The sequence below is a fragment of the Somniosus microcephalus genome, chromosome 10 (genome assembly GCF_052327205.1).
Source record: "Somniosus microcephalus isolate GS21.2 chromosome 10, FLI_Smic_1.0, whole genome shotgun sequence".
Taxonomy (NCBI): Eukaryota; Metazoa; Chordata; class Chondrichthyes; order Squaliformes; family Somniosidae; genus Somniosus; species Somniosus microcephalus.
This window is the reverse complement of record NC_140996.1, coordinates 198681138-198697714: the sequence shown is the minus strand read 5'-3', so window position 1 is coordinate 198697714 and position 16577 is coordinate 198681138. Positions and strand designations below refer to the sequence as shown.

Genomic DNA, 16577 nt, shown 5'->3' with positions numbered 1-16577 from the left:
CAGTCGTTGATACCCCTCTAGTTATTGGTAGTGGTAAGCTCACAAAAAAAGTCTCTCCTTCACTTTTATTTCAGTTGCTATCCTCCATTACTTCTTTTTCCCCTCTCTTCCTTCACTTTTGTTTCTGTCTCCCTTCTTCACAGTTAGCTCTCTCTCTCTCTCCTCTACTGCTGTCTCATACTTCTCCTTTGCTTTTTCCCTTACTGTCCTTCTCTTTTGTTTCTCTTGATCTCTGCACTTTCACTTGTTTCTTATTTTCTTCCTCACTTTCATCTCACTCTCCGCACTCACTTTTGTCTCTCTTCCCTTACTTGCGTCTCTCCTTCCTTAGTTTTTTCCTTCCCTTACTTTTCCTTTTCCTCTTTTCCCCTTTTGCCTCTGCAACAGTTTTCTTTTTACTCTACATCCTAGAGCATTGCAGCTGCTGCATAGGGAGCAGCATGCGGAAGGTGGATGGCTCAATCATCCAAGGAGCGGGGCTTTAAAACAAGCATGGGGAAATGATCTTGAAAAAGAACACAGAACAGCAGGACTTTAAAAAGAGAAGGGGTTTGGGAAATTAATGACTATTTATTGCTAAATGTTGGTTTAACATTATCTTGACCATTCTGGATAGTGATTAAAAGAAGTTCAGGTTTAAGCCTTAAAAGTGGATCGGTGAATCACCATTCTTAGAGGTTCCGGCCATTTTTCTCACTTAAATCAGCACGATATTTACAGGCAAATGAAAATTACAGGCGGATGAAATAAATAGAAGAAAATCTATTTTCCTTTTAGTGTATATTTTACATAAGAACATAAGAAATAGGAGCAGGAGTAGGCCATTCGGCCCCTCGAGCCTGCTCCGCCATTCAATAAGATCATGGCTGATCTGATCCTAACCGCCAATCTACTATCACAGAACCATCTCCTGAATCTAACAGAATTAGACACACGAAATAGGAGCAGGATCAGGCTACACGGCCCCTGGGCCCGCTCCGCTAACCACAGGGCCATGACCGATCCGAACCTAGACTCATGTCCAAATTCCTGCCTGCTCCCCGTAACCCTTAATTCCCTTTACTTCTAGGAAACTGTCTATTTCTGTTTTAAATTTATGAAATGATGTAGCTTCTACAGCTTTTTGGGGCAGCATATTCCATGGACCGACCACCCTCTGAGTGAAGTAGTTCCTCCTCATCTCAGTTTTGAAAGAGCAGCCCCTTATTCTAAGCCTGTGCCCCCTAGTTCTAGTTTCACCCACCATCGGAAACATCCTCCCCGCATCCACCCGATCCAACCCCTTCCCAATCTTATATGTTTCAATAAGATCGCCTCTCATTCTTCTGAACTCCAATGAGTAGAGTCCCAATCTACTCAACCTCTCCTCATATGTCCATCCCCTCATCCCCGGGATTAACCGAGTGAACCTTCTTTGTACTGACTCGAGAGCAAGTATGTCCTTTCTTAAGTATGGACGCCAAAACTGTATGCAGTATTCCAGGTGCGGTCTCACCAATACCTTGTACAACTGAAGCAATACCTCCCTATTTTTATATTCTATCCCCCTAGCAATGAAAGCCAACATTCCATTGGCCTTCTTAATCACTTGCTGCACCTGCATACTAACCTTTTGAGTTTCGTGCACCAGGACCCCCAGATCCCTTGGTACTTCAGTACTTTCCAGTTTCTTGCCATTAAGATAATAACTTGCTCTACGATTTTTCCTGCCAAAGTGCATAACCTCACACTTTCCAGTATTGTATTCCATCTGCCAAATCTCTGCCCACTTACTTAGCCTGTCTATGTCCCCTTGCAGGTTTTTTATGTCCTCTTCACTCACTACTTTCCCTCCCATCTTAGTATCATCTGCAAACTTTGATATGTTACACTCGGTCCCCTCCTCCAAATCGTTAATATAGATTGTAAAGAGTTGGGGACCCAGCACTGACCCCTGCGGAACACCACTAGTTACTGATTGCCAGTCCGAGAATGAACCATTTATCCCAACTCTCTGCCTTCTGTTAGATAGCCAATCCTCTATCCATGCCAGAATATTACCCCCAATCCCGTGATTTTTTATCTTAAGCAATAATCTTTTGTGTGGCACCTTGTCAAATGCCTTTTGGAAGTCTAAATACACTACGTCCACTGGTTCCCCTTTATCCACCCTATATGTTACTTCCTCAAAGAACTCCAACAAATTTGTCAAACATGACTTCCCCTTCATAAAACCATGCTGACTTTGTCCTAGTAAATTATGATTATCCAAATGTCCTGTTTACTGTCTCCTTAATAATGGACTCCAATATTTTACCTACCACAGATGTTAGGCTAACCGGTCTATAGTTTCCAGCCTTCTGTCTACTGCCCTTTTTAAATAAGGGCGTTACATTAGCAGTTTTCCAGTCTGCCGGGACCTTTGCTGAGTCCAGGGAGTTTTGGAAAATTATTACCAATGCATCCACAATCCCTACCGCCACTTCCCTCAAGACCCTAGGATGTAAGCCATCAGGTCCAGGTGATTTATCCGCCTTGAGTCCCATTATTTTACCGAATACCACTTCCTTAGTGATTTTGATCGTGTTTAGCTCCTCCCCCCCTATAGCCCCCTGTTTGTCCAGTGTTGGGATATTCTTAGTGTCTTGTACTGTAAAGACTGATACAAAATATTCATTCAGTGTTTTTGCCATCTCCATATTACCCACCATTAATTTCCCAGTCTCATCCTCTAAGGGACCAACATTTACTTTAGCCACCCTTTTTCTTTTTATATAACTATAAAAACTCTTACTATCTGTTTTTATATTTTTTGCTCATTTACTTTCATAATCTATCTTCCCTTTCTTAATCAATCTTTTTGTTATTTTTTGCTGTCTTTTAAAGTTTTCCCAACCCTCTATCCTCCCACTAGATTTGGCTACCTTATATGCCCTTGTTTTTAGTCGAATACTATCCTTAATTTCTTTACTTAGCCACGGATGGCTGTCTTTTCTTTTACACCCTTTTCTCAGTGGAATATATATTTTTTGGAAGTTGTAAAATAACTCCTTAAATGTACACCACTGATCATGTATCGTCTTACCCTTTAATCTATTTTCCCAATCCACTCTACTCAATTCCGCTCTCATACCTTCATAGCCTCCATTATTCAAGCTTAGCACGCTTGTTTGAGATCCAACCTTCTCACCCTCTAATTGAATATGGAATTCAACCATGTTATGGTCACTCATTCCAAGGGGATCCTTTACTAGGACATTTTTAATTAATCCTGTCTCGTTACACAGGACCAGCTCTAAGGTTGCTTGCCCCCTGGTCGGTTCAGTTACATACTGCTCAAGAAACCCATCCCTAATACACTCAATGAACTCATCCTCAAGGCAGCCCTGCCCAATTTGATTTGTCCAATTAATATGATAGTTAAAATCCCCCATAATTATAGATGCTCCCTTATTACCAGCCTCAACTATTTCCTGATTGATACTCCGTCCAACAGAGTTGCAACTGTTCGGAGGCCTATAGACTACGCCCACTAGTGTTTTTTTCCCCTTATTATTCCTTACCTCCACCCAAACTGTTTCATTATCCTGATCTTTTGACCCAATATCATTTCTCTGTATTACAGTGATTCCTTCCTTTATTAACATAGCCACCCCACCTCCCCTTCCTTCCTGATCGTTAAATAACCTGGTATGTTTAATTCCCAGGCATTGTCACCCTGCAGCCATGTTTCTGTAATGGCCACAAGATCATACCCATATGTAGTTATTTGTGCCATTAACTCGTCTATTTTGTTACGAATGCTACGTGCATTCAGATAGAGAACTTTCAAATATGTTTTGTGACACTTAGTTCCTGCTTTTGCCCTTTTTATGACTTTACCTTTTACTGCATACCTTCTGCCCCTTCCTGACACGCTCTGGTTTTTAATTCCCCCACTGCTACCTAAGTCTATGACCTTCTCTGTTGTCATTTTTATTATTTGCTCTCTAGGAACCTCCCCCCCACTAGTTAGTTTAAAGCCCTCTCTACAGCCCTAGTTATATGATCCGCCAGGACTCTAGTCCCAGCACTGGCCAAGTGAAGCCCGTCCCAACGGAACAGCTCCCTCCTGCCCCAGTACTGGTGCCAGTGTCCCAGGAAGCAGAACCCATTTCTCCCACAGCAGTCTTTGAGCCACGCATTTAACTCTCTAATTTTATTTGTCCTAGCCAAATTCGCTCGTGGCTCAGGCAATAATCCAGAGATTATTACCCTTGAGGTTCTGTTTTTTAATTTGACCCCTAGCTGCTCATACTCCTTTAACAGAACCGGCTTCCTAGTCCTATCTACGTCGTTTGTACCAACATGGACCACGACAACTGGATCCACCCCCTCCCACTGCAAGTTTCTTTCCAGCCCAGAGGAGATGTCCTTAACCCTGGCACCGGGTAGGCAACACAGCCTTCGGGACTCTCGCTCTCGGCTGCAGAGAACTCTGTCATAGAAACATAGAAGATATGAGCAGGTGTAGGCCATTCGGCCCTTCGAGCCTGCTCCGCCCTTCAATGAGATCATGGCTGATCATCCAAATTCAGTACCCGGTCCCTGCCTTCTCCCCATATCCCTTGATCCCTTTAGCCTTAAGAAATATATCCAACCCTTTCTTGAATATACTTAATGAACTGGCCTCCACCGCCCTCTGTGGCAGAGAATTCCACAGGTTCCCCACTCTCTGGGTGAAGAAATTCCTCCTTATTTCAGTCCTAAATGGCTTACCCCTTACCCTTAGACTATGACCCCTGGTTCTGGACTCCCCGGCCATCAGAAACATCCTTCCTGCATCTAGTCTGTCAAGGCCTGACAGAATTTTATAGGTTTCGATGAGATCACCTCTCAATCTTCTAAACTCCAGTGAGTATAAGCCCAATCGACACAATCTCTCCTCATACGTCATTCCTGCCATCCCAGGTATCAGCCTGGTGAATCTTCGCTGCACTCCTTCCATGGCAAGAACGTCCTTCCTCAGGTAAGGCGACCAAAACTGCACACAATACTCAAGGTGCGGTCTCACCAAGGCCCTGTACAACTGCAGCAAGACATCCTTGTTCTTATACTCGAACCCTCTTGCTACGAAGGCCAACATACCATTTGCCTTCTTAACCGCCTGCTGCACCTGCATGCTTACCTTCAGCGACTGGTGCACAAGAACACCCAGGTCTCTTTGCACTTCCCCTTCTCCCAATCTATTACCATTCAAATAATCATCTGCCTTCCTGTTTTTGCCACCAAAGTGGATAACCTCACATTTATCCACATTATAGTGCATTTGCCATGTTTCTGCCCAATCACCCAACCTGTCCAAATCGTGCTGGAGTTTCACGACATCCTCCTCACAGCATACCCTCCCACCCAGCTTTGTGTCGTCTGCAAATTTGGAGATATTACATCCAATTCCCTCGTCCAGATCATTAATATATATTGTGAACAGCTGGGGTCCTAGGACCGATCCTTGCGGTACCCCACTAGTCACTGCCTGCCACTCAGAAAACGACCCGTTTATTCCAACTCTTTGCTTTCTGTCCACCAACCAGTTCTTTATCCAAGTCAATACCTTGCCCCCAATCCCATGTGCCTTAATTTTGCACGCTAATCTCTTATGCGGGACCTTATCGAAAGCCTTCTGAAAGTCCAAATACACCACATCCACTGGTTCTCCCTTATCTATTTTACCAGTTACATCCTCAAAAAATTCCAGTAGATTAGTCAAGCATGATTTACCTTTTGTAAATCCATGTTGACTTTGTCCGATCCAGTCACTGCTTTCCAAGTGCTCTGCTATTACATCTTTTATAATGGACTCTAGCATTTTCCCCACTACCGATGTCAAGCTTATCGGTCTATAATTCCCCGCCTTTTCTCTACCACCTTTTTTGAATAGTGGGTTAACATTAGCTACCCGCCAATCCATGGGTACCGTTCCAGAGTCTATCGAGTTCTGGAAGATGACCAGCAATGCATCTACTATTTCTAGGGCCACTTCCTTAAGTACCCTGGGATGTAGATTATCAGGCCCTGGGGATTTATCGGCCTTCAGTCCCATCAATTTTCCTAACACCATTTCCCTACAAATACTGATTTCTTTCAGTTCCACCCTTTCATCAGACCCTATGTTCCCCGGCATCTCGGAGGTTATTTGTGTCCTCCTTTGTGAAGACAGAACCAAAATATGTATTTAGTTGGTCTGCCATTTCTTTGTTCCCCATTATAAATTCCCCCGATTCTGACTGCAAGGGACCTATGCTTGACTTCACCAATCTTTTTCTCTTCACATATCTATAAAAGCTTTTACAGTCAGTTTTTATGTTCTCTGCAAGCTTACTCTCATATTCTATTTTCCCTTTCTTAATTAATCCCTTTGTCCTCTGTTGAATCCTAAACTGCTCCCAATCCTCAGGATTATTGCTTTTTCTGGCCAATTTATATGCCCTCTCCTTGGACCTTATGCTATCCCTAATTTCCCTTATTAGCCACGGTTGGGTCACCTTTTTTTTATTTTTATGCCAAACTGGGATGAACAAATTCTGTAGTTCATCCATTCGGTGTTTGAATGTTTGCCATTGCCTATCCACCGTCAACCCTTTGAGTGCCATTCCCCAATCAATCCTACCCAACTCGCTCCTCAGACCATCGTAGTTTCCTTTATTTAAATTGAGGACCCTAGTCTCCGAGTCAACTACTTCATTCTCCATCTTAATGAAGAATTTGATCATATTATGATCGCTCCGACCCAAGGGGCCTCTTACAACAAGATTGCTAATTAATCCTTTCTCGTTACATAATACCCAGTCTAAGATGGCCTGATCTCTGGTTGGTTCCTCGACATATTGGTCCAGGAAACCATCCCGTAAACACTCCAGGAATTCCTCCTCCACAGTATTGTTACTCATTTGGTTGGCCCAATCTATATGTAGATTAAAGTCACCCATGATGACTGCTGTGCCCTTATTGCACGCTTCTTTAGTTTCTCTTTTAATGCCATCCCCAACCTCCGCCTTACTGTTTGGAGGTCTATAAACCACTCCCACTAACGTTTTTTTCCCCTTAGTATTTCTCAATTCTATCCATACAGATTCCACCTCATCAGAGCTAATATCCTTCATTACAATTGTGTTAATCCCTTCTTTAACCAGTAATGCTACCCCACCTCCCTTTCCTTTTTGCCTATCTTTCCTGAATATCGAATACCCCTGGATGTTGAGTTCCCAGTCCTGGCTTTCCTTGAGCCACGTTTCCGTAATCCCAACCAAATCGTATTTGTTTACTTCTATTTGCGCAGCCAATTCATCCACCTTATTACAAATGCTCCTCGCATTAAGACACAAAGCCTTCAGGCTTGTTTTTTTAATGCTCTTAGACCTATTAGAATTATTATTTACTGTGGCCATGTTTGATTTAAACCGTTGATTTCTGTGACTGACACTTTTTTTCTCCTTCCTATCTTTTGCTTTTATCCTTGTTTCCCTTTCCTCTGTCTCCCTGCTCAGGTTCCCAACCCCCTGCCATTTTAGTTTAAACCCTCCCCCACAGCTCTAGCAAACACTCCCCCTAGGACATTGGTTCCAGCCCTGCCCAGGTGCAAACCGTCTGGTTTGAACTGGTCCCACCTCACCCAGAACCGGTTCCAATGTCCCAGGAACTTGAATCCCTCCCCCTGGCACCATTCCTCTAGCCACGTATTCATCTGAAGTATCCTTCTATTTCTACTCTGACTAGCACGTGGCACTGGTAGCAATCCTGAGATTACTACCTTTGAGGTCCTGTTTTTTCCCCCTAATAATACTATTCACTACCACTACAACATTTCTATTTACTCCCCCCTCTTGAATGGCCCCCTGTTCCACGGTGCTGTGGCCAGGTTGCTCATCCTCCCTGCAGTCCCTGCTCCTGTCCCCACCGGGAGTAAGAACCTCGAACCTGTTGGTCAAGAGCAAGGGCTGCGGCTCCTCCAGCTCTACCTCCTGGATCCCCGTACCTGCCTCACTCGTAGTCACACCGTCCTGTCCCTGACCATGGGCTACATCTGAATTATTTAACTTCATAGGTGTGACCACCTCCTGATACAGAGTCCAGGTCCTTCTCCCCCTCCCTGATGTGTCACAGTGTCTGAAGCTCAGGCTCCAGCTCATCAACACGGAGCTGGAGTTCCTGTAGCAGCAGACACTTGTCACAGACGTAATCACCGTGAGCCTCAATGGGGTTCACCGGCTCCCACATCTCGCAACAGTAACACATCACCTGCTCCATTCTATGTAATTAATTAAATTTTTTATTGTTAGTTATGGACACCCTCTGCCCGATTTTAGACGCTAGTATCCCCTTTAATTAATTGGATTTAAATTAAATCAATCCCTCTAGTTACACCAGTTAAATGGTTTACCAACAGTCACTCTGCACCAGACACTCCTTATTAACTACAACCCACAGAGTTAAAGTTTGAAAAGAGCACCTAACACCCCACTTACCCTAACTCACGGCACTCTTTGATGACTCGCACTCAGTGCTTGCTCGCACTAGGACTGGTCTTTTTATACTGTTTGTTTGTTTACAGCCAAATGAGTCACCCCTGCTGATTGGTTAGAAAACTGGTTTCCACTGCCTGCTGTGCCAATTTACTCCTACTGCAGTGTAACCTTGTTTTACTCTTCTTAAACCAACAGAATCCCAAATATTTAACTTTTCCCCTTTACTTAAACTGCTTAAAGTAATCTTATCAAGAATGATTTAGAGAAATAACAATTAAAGAATTCTCACTCTTACCCAAACTCACAGCACTCTTTGATGACTCGCACTTACCCTTTAACTAATTAAAATTAAATGAATCCCACCAATTTCACTACAGTTAAATATATTTAAGGGCCCTGGTTTACAAACTATCCCTGGTACACCACAGCAACCTTAAAAACTATAAACCACAGACTTAAAGTTTTAAAACGAGAGAAATACTCCAACCAATCACCTACCTGTTTTGTGGTGACGTCACACCTTGAATACTTTTTACACCTCTCCTTGCCTGAGATTGGAGATTTGTGAGACCTACCTGAGCCTCTGGAGCCTTTTGTAGTCGCTCTGCCGCTCCTCTCCGCCTCCCGCCGCTGCTGATGCCGCACTGAGGCCTACCTGAGCCTCTGGAGCCTTTTGTAGTCGCTCTGCCGCTCCTCTCCGCTGCCGATGCCGCACTGAGGCCTACCTGAGCCTCTGGGGCCTTTTGTAGTCGCTCTGCCGCTCCTCTCCGCCTCCCGCCGCTGCTGATGCCGCATGTAAAATAGATTCCTTCATAAATAAGAAAATATGCAAGAAAAGGCATTTGGCCCAGCAGGCTTGCTTTTTCCATGTATCATGTGTAATTTACCCTATTATGAACTCCATCTCACCAATCTAGTTTTTGAAGTGAATTTTTTGCATATATACTTCATTACTCTCTAAAGTAATTGTGCAAAACTCAAAAATACTCACCTATTCTCACTTCTTTACTATTCAATCCTGGCTTGCTGATCTCCACAGACAACAGTTACCTTGCAGTGTAGTTGTACTTCATTCTTGCAAGATGATGTGGTTTGGTTTGTTTGAATTTCGTGATTATCAGGTCTCTGGCTAAAAATTAAATGTCCTATTTCATAGTCAAAATTCAACTGTGTGTGAGAATTGCTAGATTAATAAATCTAGGCTGGCATGAACCAGTAGCTTGCTAGCTCAGATTTCCACTGTTTCTTATGCCAGCTGAACCCCATAGTTTTTTCCCCGAAATATATACTTTTAAAAACTTTTATGGAGTTTTATCCATCTGCTGATTTCATCCAGTTATGTTATGTGAAACATCGGATTAAAAATAATGTATTTTTTATATGTTGTGAAACTAAAAGACATGTATTCTCTGTTGCACAGACTATTCGTTTCAAGTCCTATTTGCTGAGCATGGGTATAGCTAATCCAGTTACCAGAGAAACGCATGGATCTGGAACACATTACCATATGCAGTTGGCTAAACAGCTGGCAGGAATGTTGCAAGCACCATTAGAGGTAAATGATTCTCCTTAGTTGCTTTTTCTCAGCCCCATGATCAATATTCTATATAGTGATACCTGAATTTCAAATGAAAGTATTGTGGGCTTGGACTAAACTAAAAATGTAGTCGTTCACAATTGTAAACTAGGCACATAACTATATTAGAAGGACAACTTGCATTTATATAGTGTCTTTAATGTAAAAACGTCCCAAAGAGTGTTTATCAAACATAAAATTGACACCAAGCCAAATAAGAAGCTATTAGGATGGGTGACTAAAAACTTGGTCAAAGGAGTAGCATTTAAGGAACGTCTTAAAGGAGGAGAGAGAGGTGGAGAAGTTTAGGGAGGAAATTTCAGAGCTTTGGGCCCAGACAGCTGAAGGCACGACTGTCATGCTGGGGTGAAGGAAGTGGGGGATGAACAAGAGGCCAGAGTTCTCAGAGGGTTGCAGGGTTGGAGGAGGTTACAGAGAGGGGCGAGGCCATGGAGCGATTTCAACACAAGGATGATCCTTTTAAAATCGAGGTTTTGGTGGACCGGGAGCCAGTGTAGGTCAGCAAGCATAGGGGTGACGGGTGAACAGGACTTGACGCAACCTAGGACACGAGCAGCAGAGTTTTGATGAGTTCAGGTATATGTAGGGTGGAAGATGCGGGAAGGTCAGAAGAGGATTGTAATAGTTAAGCAACACAAGTTTGGATGAGTGTTTCAGCAGCAGTTGGGCTGAAGTAGGACTAGGTCTTTCTAACGGAGAGGATATGAGGTTGGAAGCTCAGCACACGGTCAAATAAGACGCCAAAGTTGCAAACAGTCTGGTTTGTATGTTTATACACACACGTATAATTTTATATAAGCACATTAAGTGCTTCAAAAAACAAAAAACAGGCTTCTCAGCTCAACACTTCTCTGGAGTACTTTCAGACCCTGGGACCACCTCCACTTACCAAGAGTTCCTTGTCAATACTCCCAGATCCCAGGACCATCTCAGTATTTCCAAGTTCTGGGACCCCAGCTAATTATACCTGACGGATGCACCACGCTAAACCCTAGGGTCCTTGTAGCTTCCCCCGCCCTCAGTACTGCCAGATCCCACAATCCTTCCAGCCCCCAGTACTGCCGCACCCACAGAGCACACAAACTCCAGTACCTCCCCTAAACTCCCCATACAATTCTGCAGAATCTGTATATCGTACCAACCCCACCCCACCAGTTCGAGCATCCCCACATCAATACGACCAATCCTAAGCCACCCCACTTCTACAAAAACCCAGGCCCCACCCTAATGCTCCTAAATCCCACCCTTTGCCACCTCAACAGTGTTGCTTAACAAACACATGCTTACTTCCAAGATGCTACATCTTGCCTACCATTTTCCTGCGTATCCTGGGCTTTAGAAAAGGTAAGTGATAAAAATTGAAATCTGTATTAAAGCAACATATAAAAAAATCAAAGTGATGGATTTACAATTTCCATGGAAAAGTGAAGTGTTCTGGAATTTCACCAGAATACAATGTGATACAGGTCCACAATCCCTTATTCGAAAAGCTCTGAAAACCGAAAGTTTTTTCGTGGAGCGTCACCCGTGTGCACGACATGACCCGAGTGGCGCCAAACATGACCCGAAGCAGCCGATGCTTGACCCACGCAGGTGTGAGGCGTCAGTTGTGTCTCAGCGCTGCTACCAGTCACACGTGCGTCTGCTGCTCTGATATTTTTTGTTATTTTGTGATTTTGAGTTTAATTTCACTGTGAAAATGTCAGAGCTGCAGATACCCCTACCGTTCTGAAATCCGAAAAATTCCAAATTCCGAAACACATCTGGCCCCAAGGGTTTCGGATAAGGGATTAATAACCTGTAATGCAATTTGATTTATTCAGTCAACATAAATAAGTGACACTGACGATGATACATAGCATGACAGTGTTGTTATGAAAAAGGCTATTCTCCAACTCCACATAAACAATGGTATGGGAGGTCCATTACTACAGTGTGGTCTATTACGTTAGCCACTAGCCATATGTGGCTAATTGGAAATCCAGATGTTGCTAATTGCATTTCTGATTAGTAAATAAAAAATGAGTAATAGACACTTGTTGAGCATATGCTCACAATAATCATTTGCACAGCGTATGCATGCGTACTTTAACCTTTTTGTGGGTTTGTTGGTAAACTAGTAAGAAAAGCAGAGTGTTTTTTGATCATTGCGAGTGCTTTATTTCCTTGGTTACTGAATAGTGGTAGGTGTTTGTTAAGTAAATATACACACTGGAAGTACATTGACCTGTATTGCATGAGTAATGAGTACAGCATCTTTTACTAAAATTAATGCATGTGTCGCCATAGCCATATCTGTGGCTAGTCGGCAATTTCTATTGGACAACACTGCACTACAACAAGTTGCAGTTATAGTGCCTTTTGATACAGAAAAAAGTCCTGAGGTATTTCAGAGATATTTTCAAAACAAATTATACAAACTTAAAAGTGGTAATTGAAAATGTTTTACTAATATACACAATTTCTGACTTTCATGCTTCAGATGGTTCATAGCGATTCAGATGTCTAAAGCAAGCTTCTGTGTTGCACTTGGAAACAGTATAAAGAGATAAAAGCAGTCATTTGGAACATACAGATAAACTATAGCAATTGAAAATACTGCAGCCATAATGTCTCCAAGCTGATAACTAATCCTGCATATGAATTCACCCAGTGTTTAATTAACATCAATTAGGCTTTCTAGCCATCCGAGAGAGAGACACAAAATAATGCATTGTGTTTTAATGGTGCAGTGTTGCTGTACTTAAAAGACTGCCATGTAATATTCCATCTCATTGACATAAGCCCATCTGTATATGTACGGCATGTCCCTGAGCACTTTTCTGCCCTCGTGTCACCTTAACTCTTCCAAAAATTCAATGGGGGCGGGCGGAAAGTCCAGGCCTAGATGTCTTGTGTATAGCATACAGATGTCACACTTCAGAGCCTCGTATTTATTTTTAAAATGTTTGCCTTTGTAATACATTAAAAAGAAAAGAGCCCCAGTTATTTCCTGTTAGTTTTTCTAACCTTGGAGTGGAGCCAGGGATTTATAAATACTACCAATCTACCGAGAAACAATTACCCTCTCATTTATTCGAGGATTTGCCTGTTTGCAGCAATTTGACCTCGAGCCTTAAAACGATCGGTAAGGTTACACACAGTTCCGTCTTAGTAGCAGAAAAATAAATTGTGAGTTACACAGTATAATGCTACTCCTCCAGTAAGTAGCATTTCCTCCTAATTACTGTGACTGCCATGGAACATCCACTAGTATGATGAAATTTAATTTTGTGAACTTAAAGTGTTCCTGTTAAAAGAAACTATGTTTTAAACATGCCAAAGCAGCCTTTTAATTTGATGAACGTTACATTAACAGGAAAACTGGAGGCATTTTGCATTATCACTTTGTCATAAGAAAAATGTGCACAACTTCTATTTTGCATGAAAAGATTTTTAAATCACTTAAACTTTGACAGGAACAAGGTGGAATGATGGCACTGACAGAGGTCTATTGCTTGACAAACCGAGCTCGAGGAATGGAGGTAATGGCACAATGTGTGAATAGCTTTCTCGTGTTCACATAGATGTAAAACAGATCAAATTTAGCTTCGAGGTGTAAAGTGGAACAGGCTAAAACTGGCATTAGCTTTTGGACACGAGTATTAATATTCAGGACAGATTGATTGCAGACTTCACTCTGAAGCTGATTAAAGGACAGTTATGGGACTGGGAAGTGTGGCAAATGACTGAGGGCAGGCCATTAACATACACTTCCACTTCTCTCCACATTTCTTGTTCTTGGTCAGCCAGCAGTGTGCTTAAATGGTGAAAGACATGGAGTGGAACTTTCAAGTTCAACAGGGCGTAAAACTGATGGTATCAGAGAGGCCACCCGTTCTGCACCCCGCCCGATTTCTTTTCCATTGTAGCCAGTTTTGCATCCCTGCTGAAGTTGCAAGTTCCACCCATAGTTTCCCTTCCTCCAGTCAACAAGATGCCTCACCTTTACAAGGTATCTCTTCTGACATTATTGGGAATACACCATCTGGAGGAAGTCAGGGTGGACTGGTGCATGGGTGCTTTAAATTGGAAAACTAGTTGAACTAGGTATCTAGAGTGTGCCAAATGTAAATGTTCAAATATCAATTACTATTTTGTGAGCTCAAAATTCAGTGTTTCACACTTGTCAGTGTTTTAATTTTGCTGTCTACTTTTTTTTTTAAATGTAATGCAAGAAAATTTTTTCCACTTTTATTTTTAACAGCCTTTGCTATTTGTAACAACTCCTTTACAAAAAATATTCTAATTATTATGTTTTGTTTCCATTAGCTTCTCTCACCAGAAGATTTAGTGAATGCTTGCAAAATGTTTGAGGCACTGAAGCTACCAATGAGGCAAGTAGACATATAAGATTTATACCAGTTTCTCACATACATGTGCATAATATGTCATAATGTCATCGGGAGGGATATTTATTTTCCAATTTTAGATTGAGCTTTATGACTCCACATATCCTGCGTTAGATCAACTTAGTTTCTCGCATATATATTTTGCATACTCTGTTTTATATCGCGGCACCAATGAAAGCAGTATTACCTTGAAGTGGGACTGTATGTTCAACAGATGAATTCAGTGGGCGCATTTCTTTTTAAACCATCGCTGAATCCCCCACCATCAACACCCTGGAGGTCACCATTGGCCAGAAACTTAACTGGACCAGCCACATAAATACTGTGGCTACAAGAGCAGGTCAGAGGCGCTGGGTATTCTGCGGAGAGTGTCTCCGCATCTGACTCCCCAAAGCCTTTCCACCATCTACAAGGCACAAGTCAGGAGTGTGATGGAATACTCTCCACTTGCCTGGATGAGTGCAGCTCCAACAACACTCAAGAAGCTCAATAACATCCAAGACAAAGCAGCCCGCTTGATTGGCACCCCAACCACCATCTTAAACATTCACTCCCTCCGCCACCAGCGCACCGTGGCTGCAGTGTGTACCATCTACAAGATGCACTGCAGCAACTCGCCAAGGCTTCTTTGACAGCGCCTCCCAAACCCGCGACCTCTACCACCTAGAAGGACAAGGGCAGCAGGTGCATGGGAACACCATCACCTGCGAGTTCCCCTCCAAGTTACACACCATCCTGACTTGGAAATATATCGCCGTTCCTTCATCGTTGCTGGGTCAAAATCCTGGAACTCCCTCCCTAACAGCACTGTGGGAGTACCTTCACCGCACGGACTGCAGCGGTTCAAGAAGGCGGCTCACCACCACCTTCTCAACGGCAATTGGGGATGGGCAATAAATGCTGGCCTTGCCAGCGATGCCCACATCCCAGGAACAAATTTAAAAAAAAATTGAAACAAGATAATCATTCTGTTCAGAAAATATGGGTTGTACTATGGATCATTGAGATATTTCCTCAATGCTAGAAAATGATTAATTGTGGCAAATACTTATTATAAATCTGGGAGGGAAAGGGGTGAAGGCAGAAGTGCAGGAAATAGGACATACACGGTCGAGGGCCTTGTCAACCACAGTGGAGGACAATCATCGGTTGAGGAAAAAGGAAGAAATATCAGAAGCACTGTTGTGGAAGGTGGCATCATCAGAACTGATGCGACGGAGACAGGGAAACTGGGAGAATGGAATAGAGTCCTTATAGGAAGCGGGGCAGGAGGAAGTGTAATCAAGGTAGCTGTGGGAGTCAGTGGGCTTATACTAGATATTGTTTGACAGCCTATCCCCAGAAATCGAGATAGAGAAGTCAAGGAAGGGAAAAGTCAGAGATGGACCATGTGAAGGCGAGGGAGGGGTGGAAACTAGAAGCAAAGTTATGACATCTTTCAGTTCGGGACGAGAGCAGGAAGTGGCACCGATACAGCCATCAATGTACCGGAAAAAGAGCTGAGGGAGGGATCCTGAGTAGGACTGGAACAAAGGATGTTCCACGTATCCCACAAAAAGGCAAGCATAGCTGGGACCCATTTGGGTTCCCTTAGTGACACCTTTTATTTGGAGGAAGTGAGTGGAGTCAAAGGAAAAGTTGTTCAATGTAAGGACAAGTCCAGCCAGGCGGAGGAGGGTGGTGGTGGATGGGGACTGGTTCGGCCTCCGTTCAAGGAAGAAGCGGCGGGCCCTCGGGCTGTACTGGTGGGGGATGGAGATGTAAAGGGACTGGACGTCCATGGTGAAAAGGAGGTGGTTAGGGCCAGGAAACTTGAAACTGTTAAAGTGGCAGAGGGCATCGGAAGAGTCGCGGCTGTAGGTTGAAAGACACTGGACAAGGGGAGAAAAAATAGTCGAGATAGGAAGAATTAAGTTCCATGGGGCAAAAACAGGCTGAAACGATTGGCCTACCAGGATAGTCCTGGTTGTGGATCTTGCGAAGGAATTAGAAGCAGGCTGTGTGGGGTTGGGGAACTATGAGATTGGAGGCAGTCGGCGGGGCGGGGGGGGGGGGGAAGATCTCCAGAGGAGATGAAGGCAGTGACGGTCTGGGAAACAATGACTT

General features: G+C 43.3%; 1 protein-coding gene across 3 annotated transcripts in view; it reads left to right on the top strand.

Annotated features, from left to right (window-relative positions):
• vps36 (vacuolar protein sorting 36 homolog) overlaps window positions 1-16577 on the top strand; it is a 100650-nt gene that overhangs the window by 76912 nt on the left and 7161 nt on the right. For 2 of the 3 annotated variants that reach the window (XM_085999432.1, XM_085999431.1), the window contains exons 9-11: window positions 9904-10038; window positions 13539-13604; window positions 14392-14456. In XM_085999432.1, the coding sequence (XP_085855558.1) occupies window positions 9904-10038; window positions 13539-13604; window positions 14392-14456 (266 nt within the window). The remainder of the gene's footprint in view (window positions 1-9903; window positions 10039-13538; window positions 13605-14391; window positions 14457-16577) is intronic. The other variant, XM_085999433.1, reaches the window with a different exon arrangement.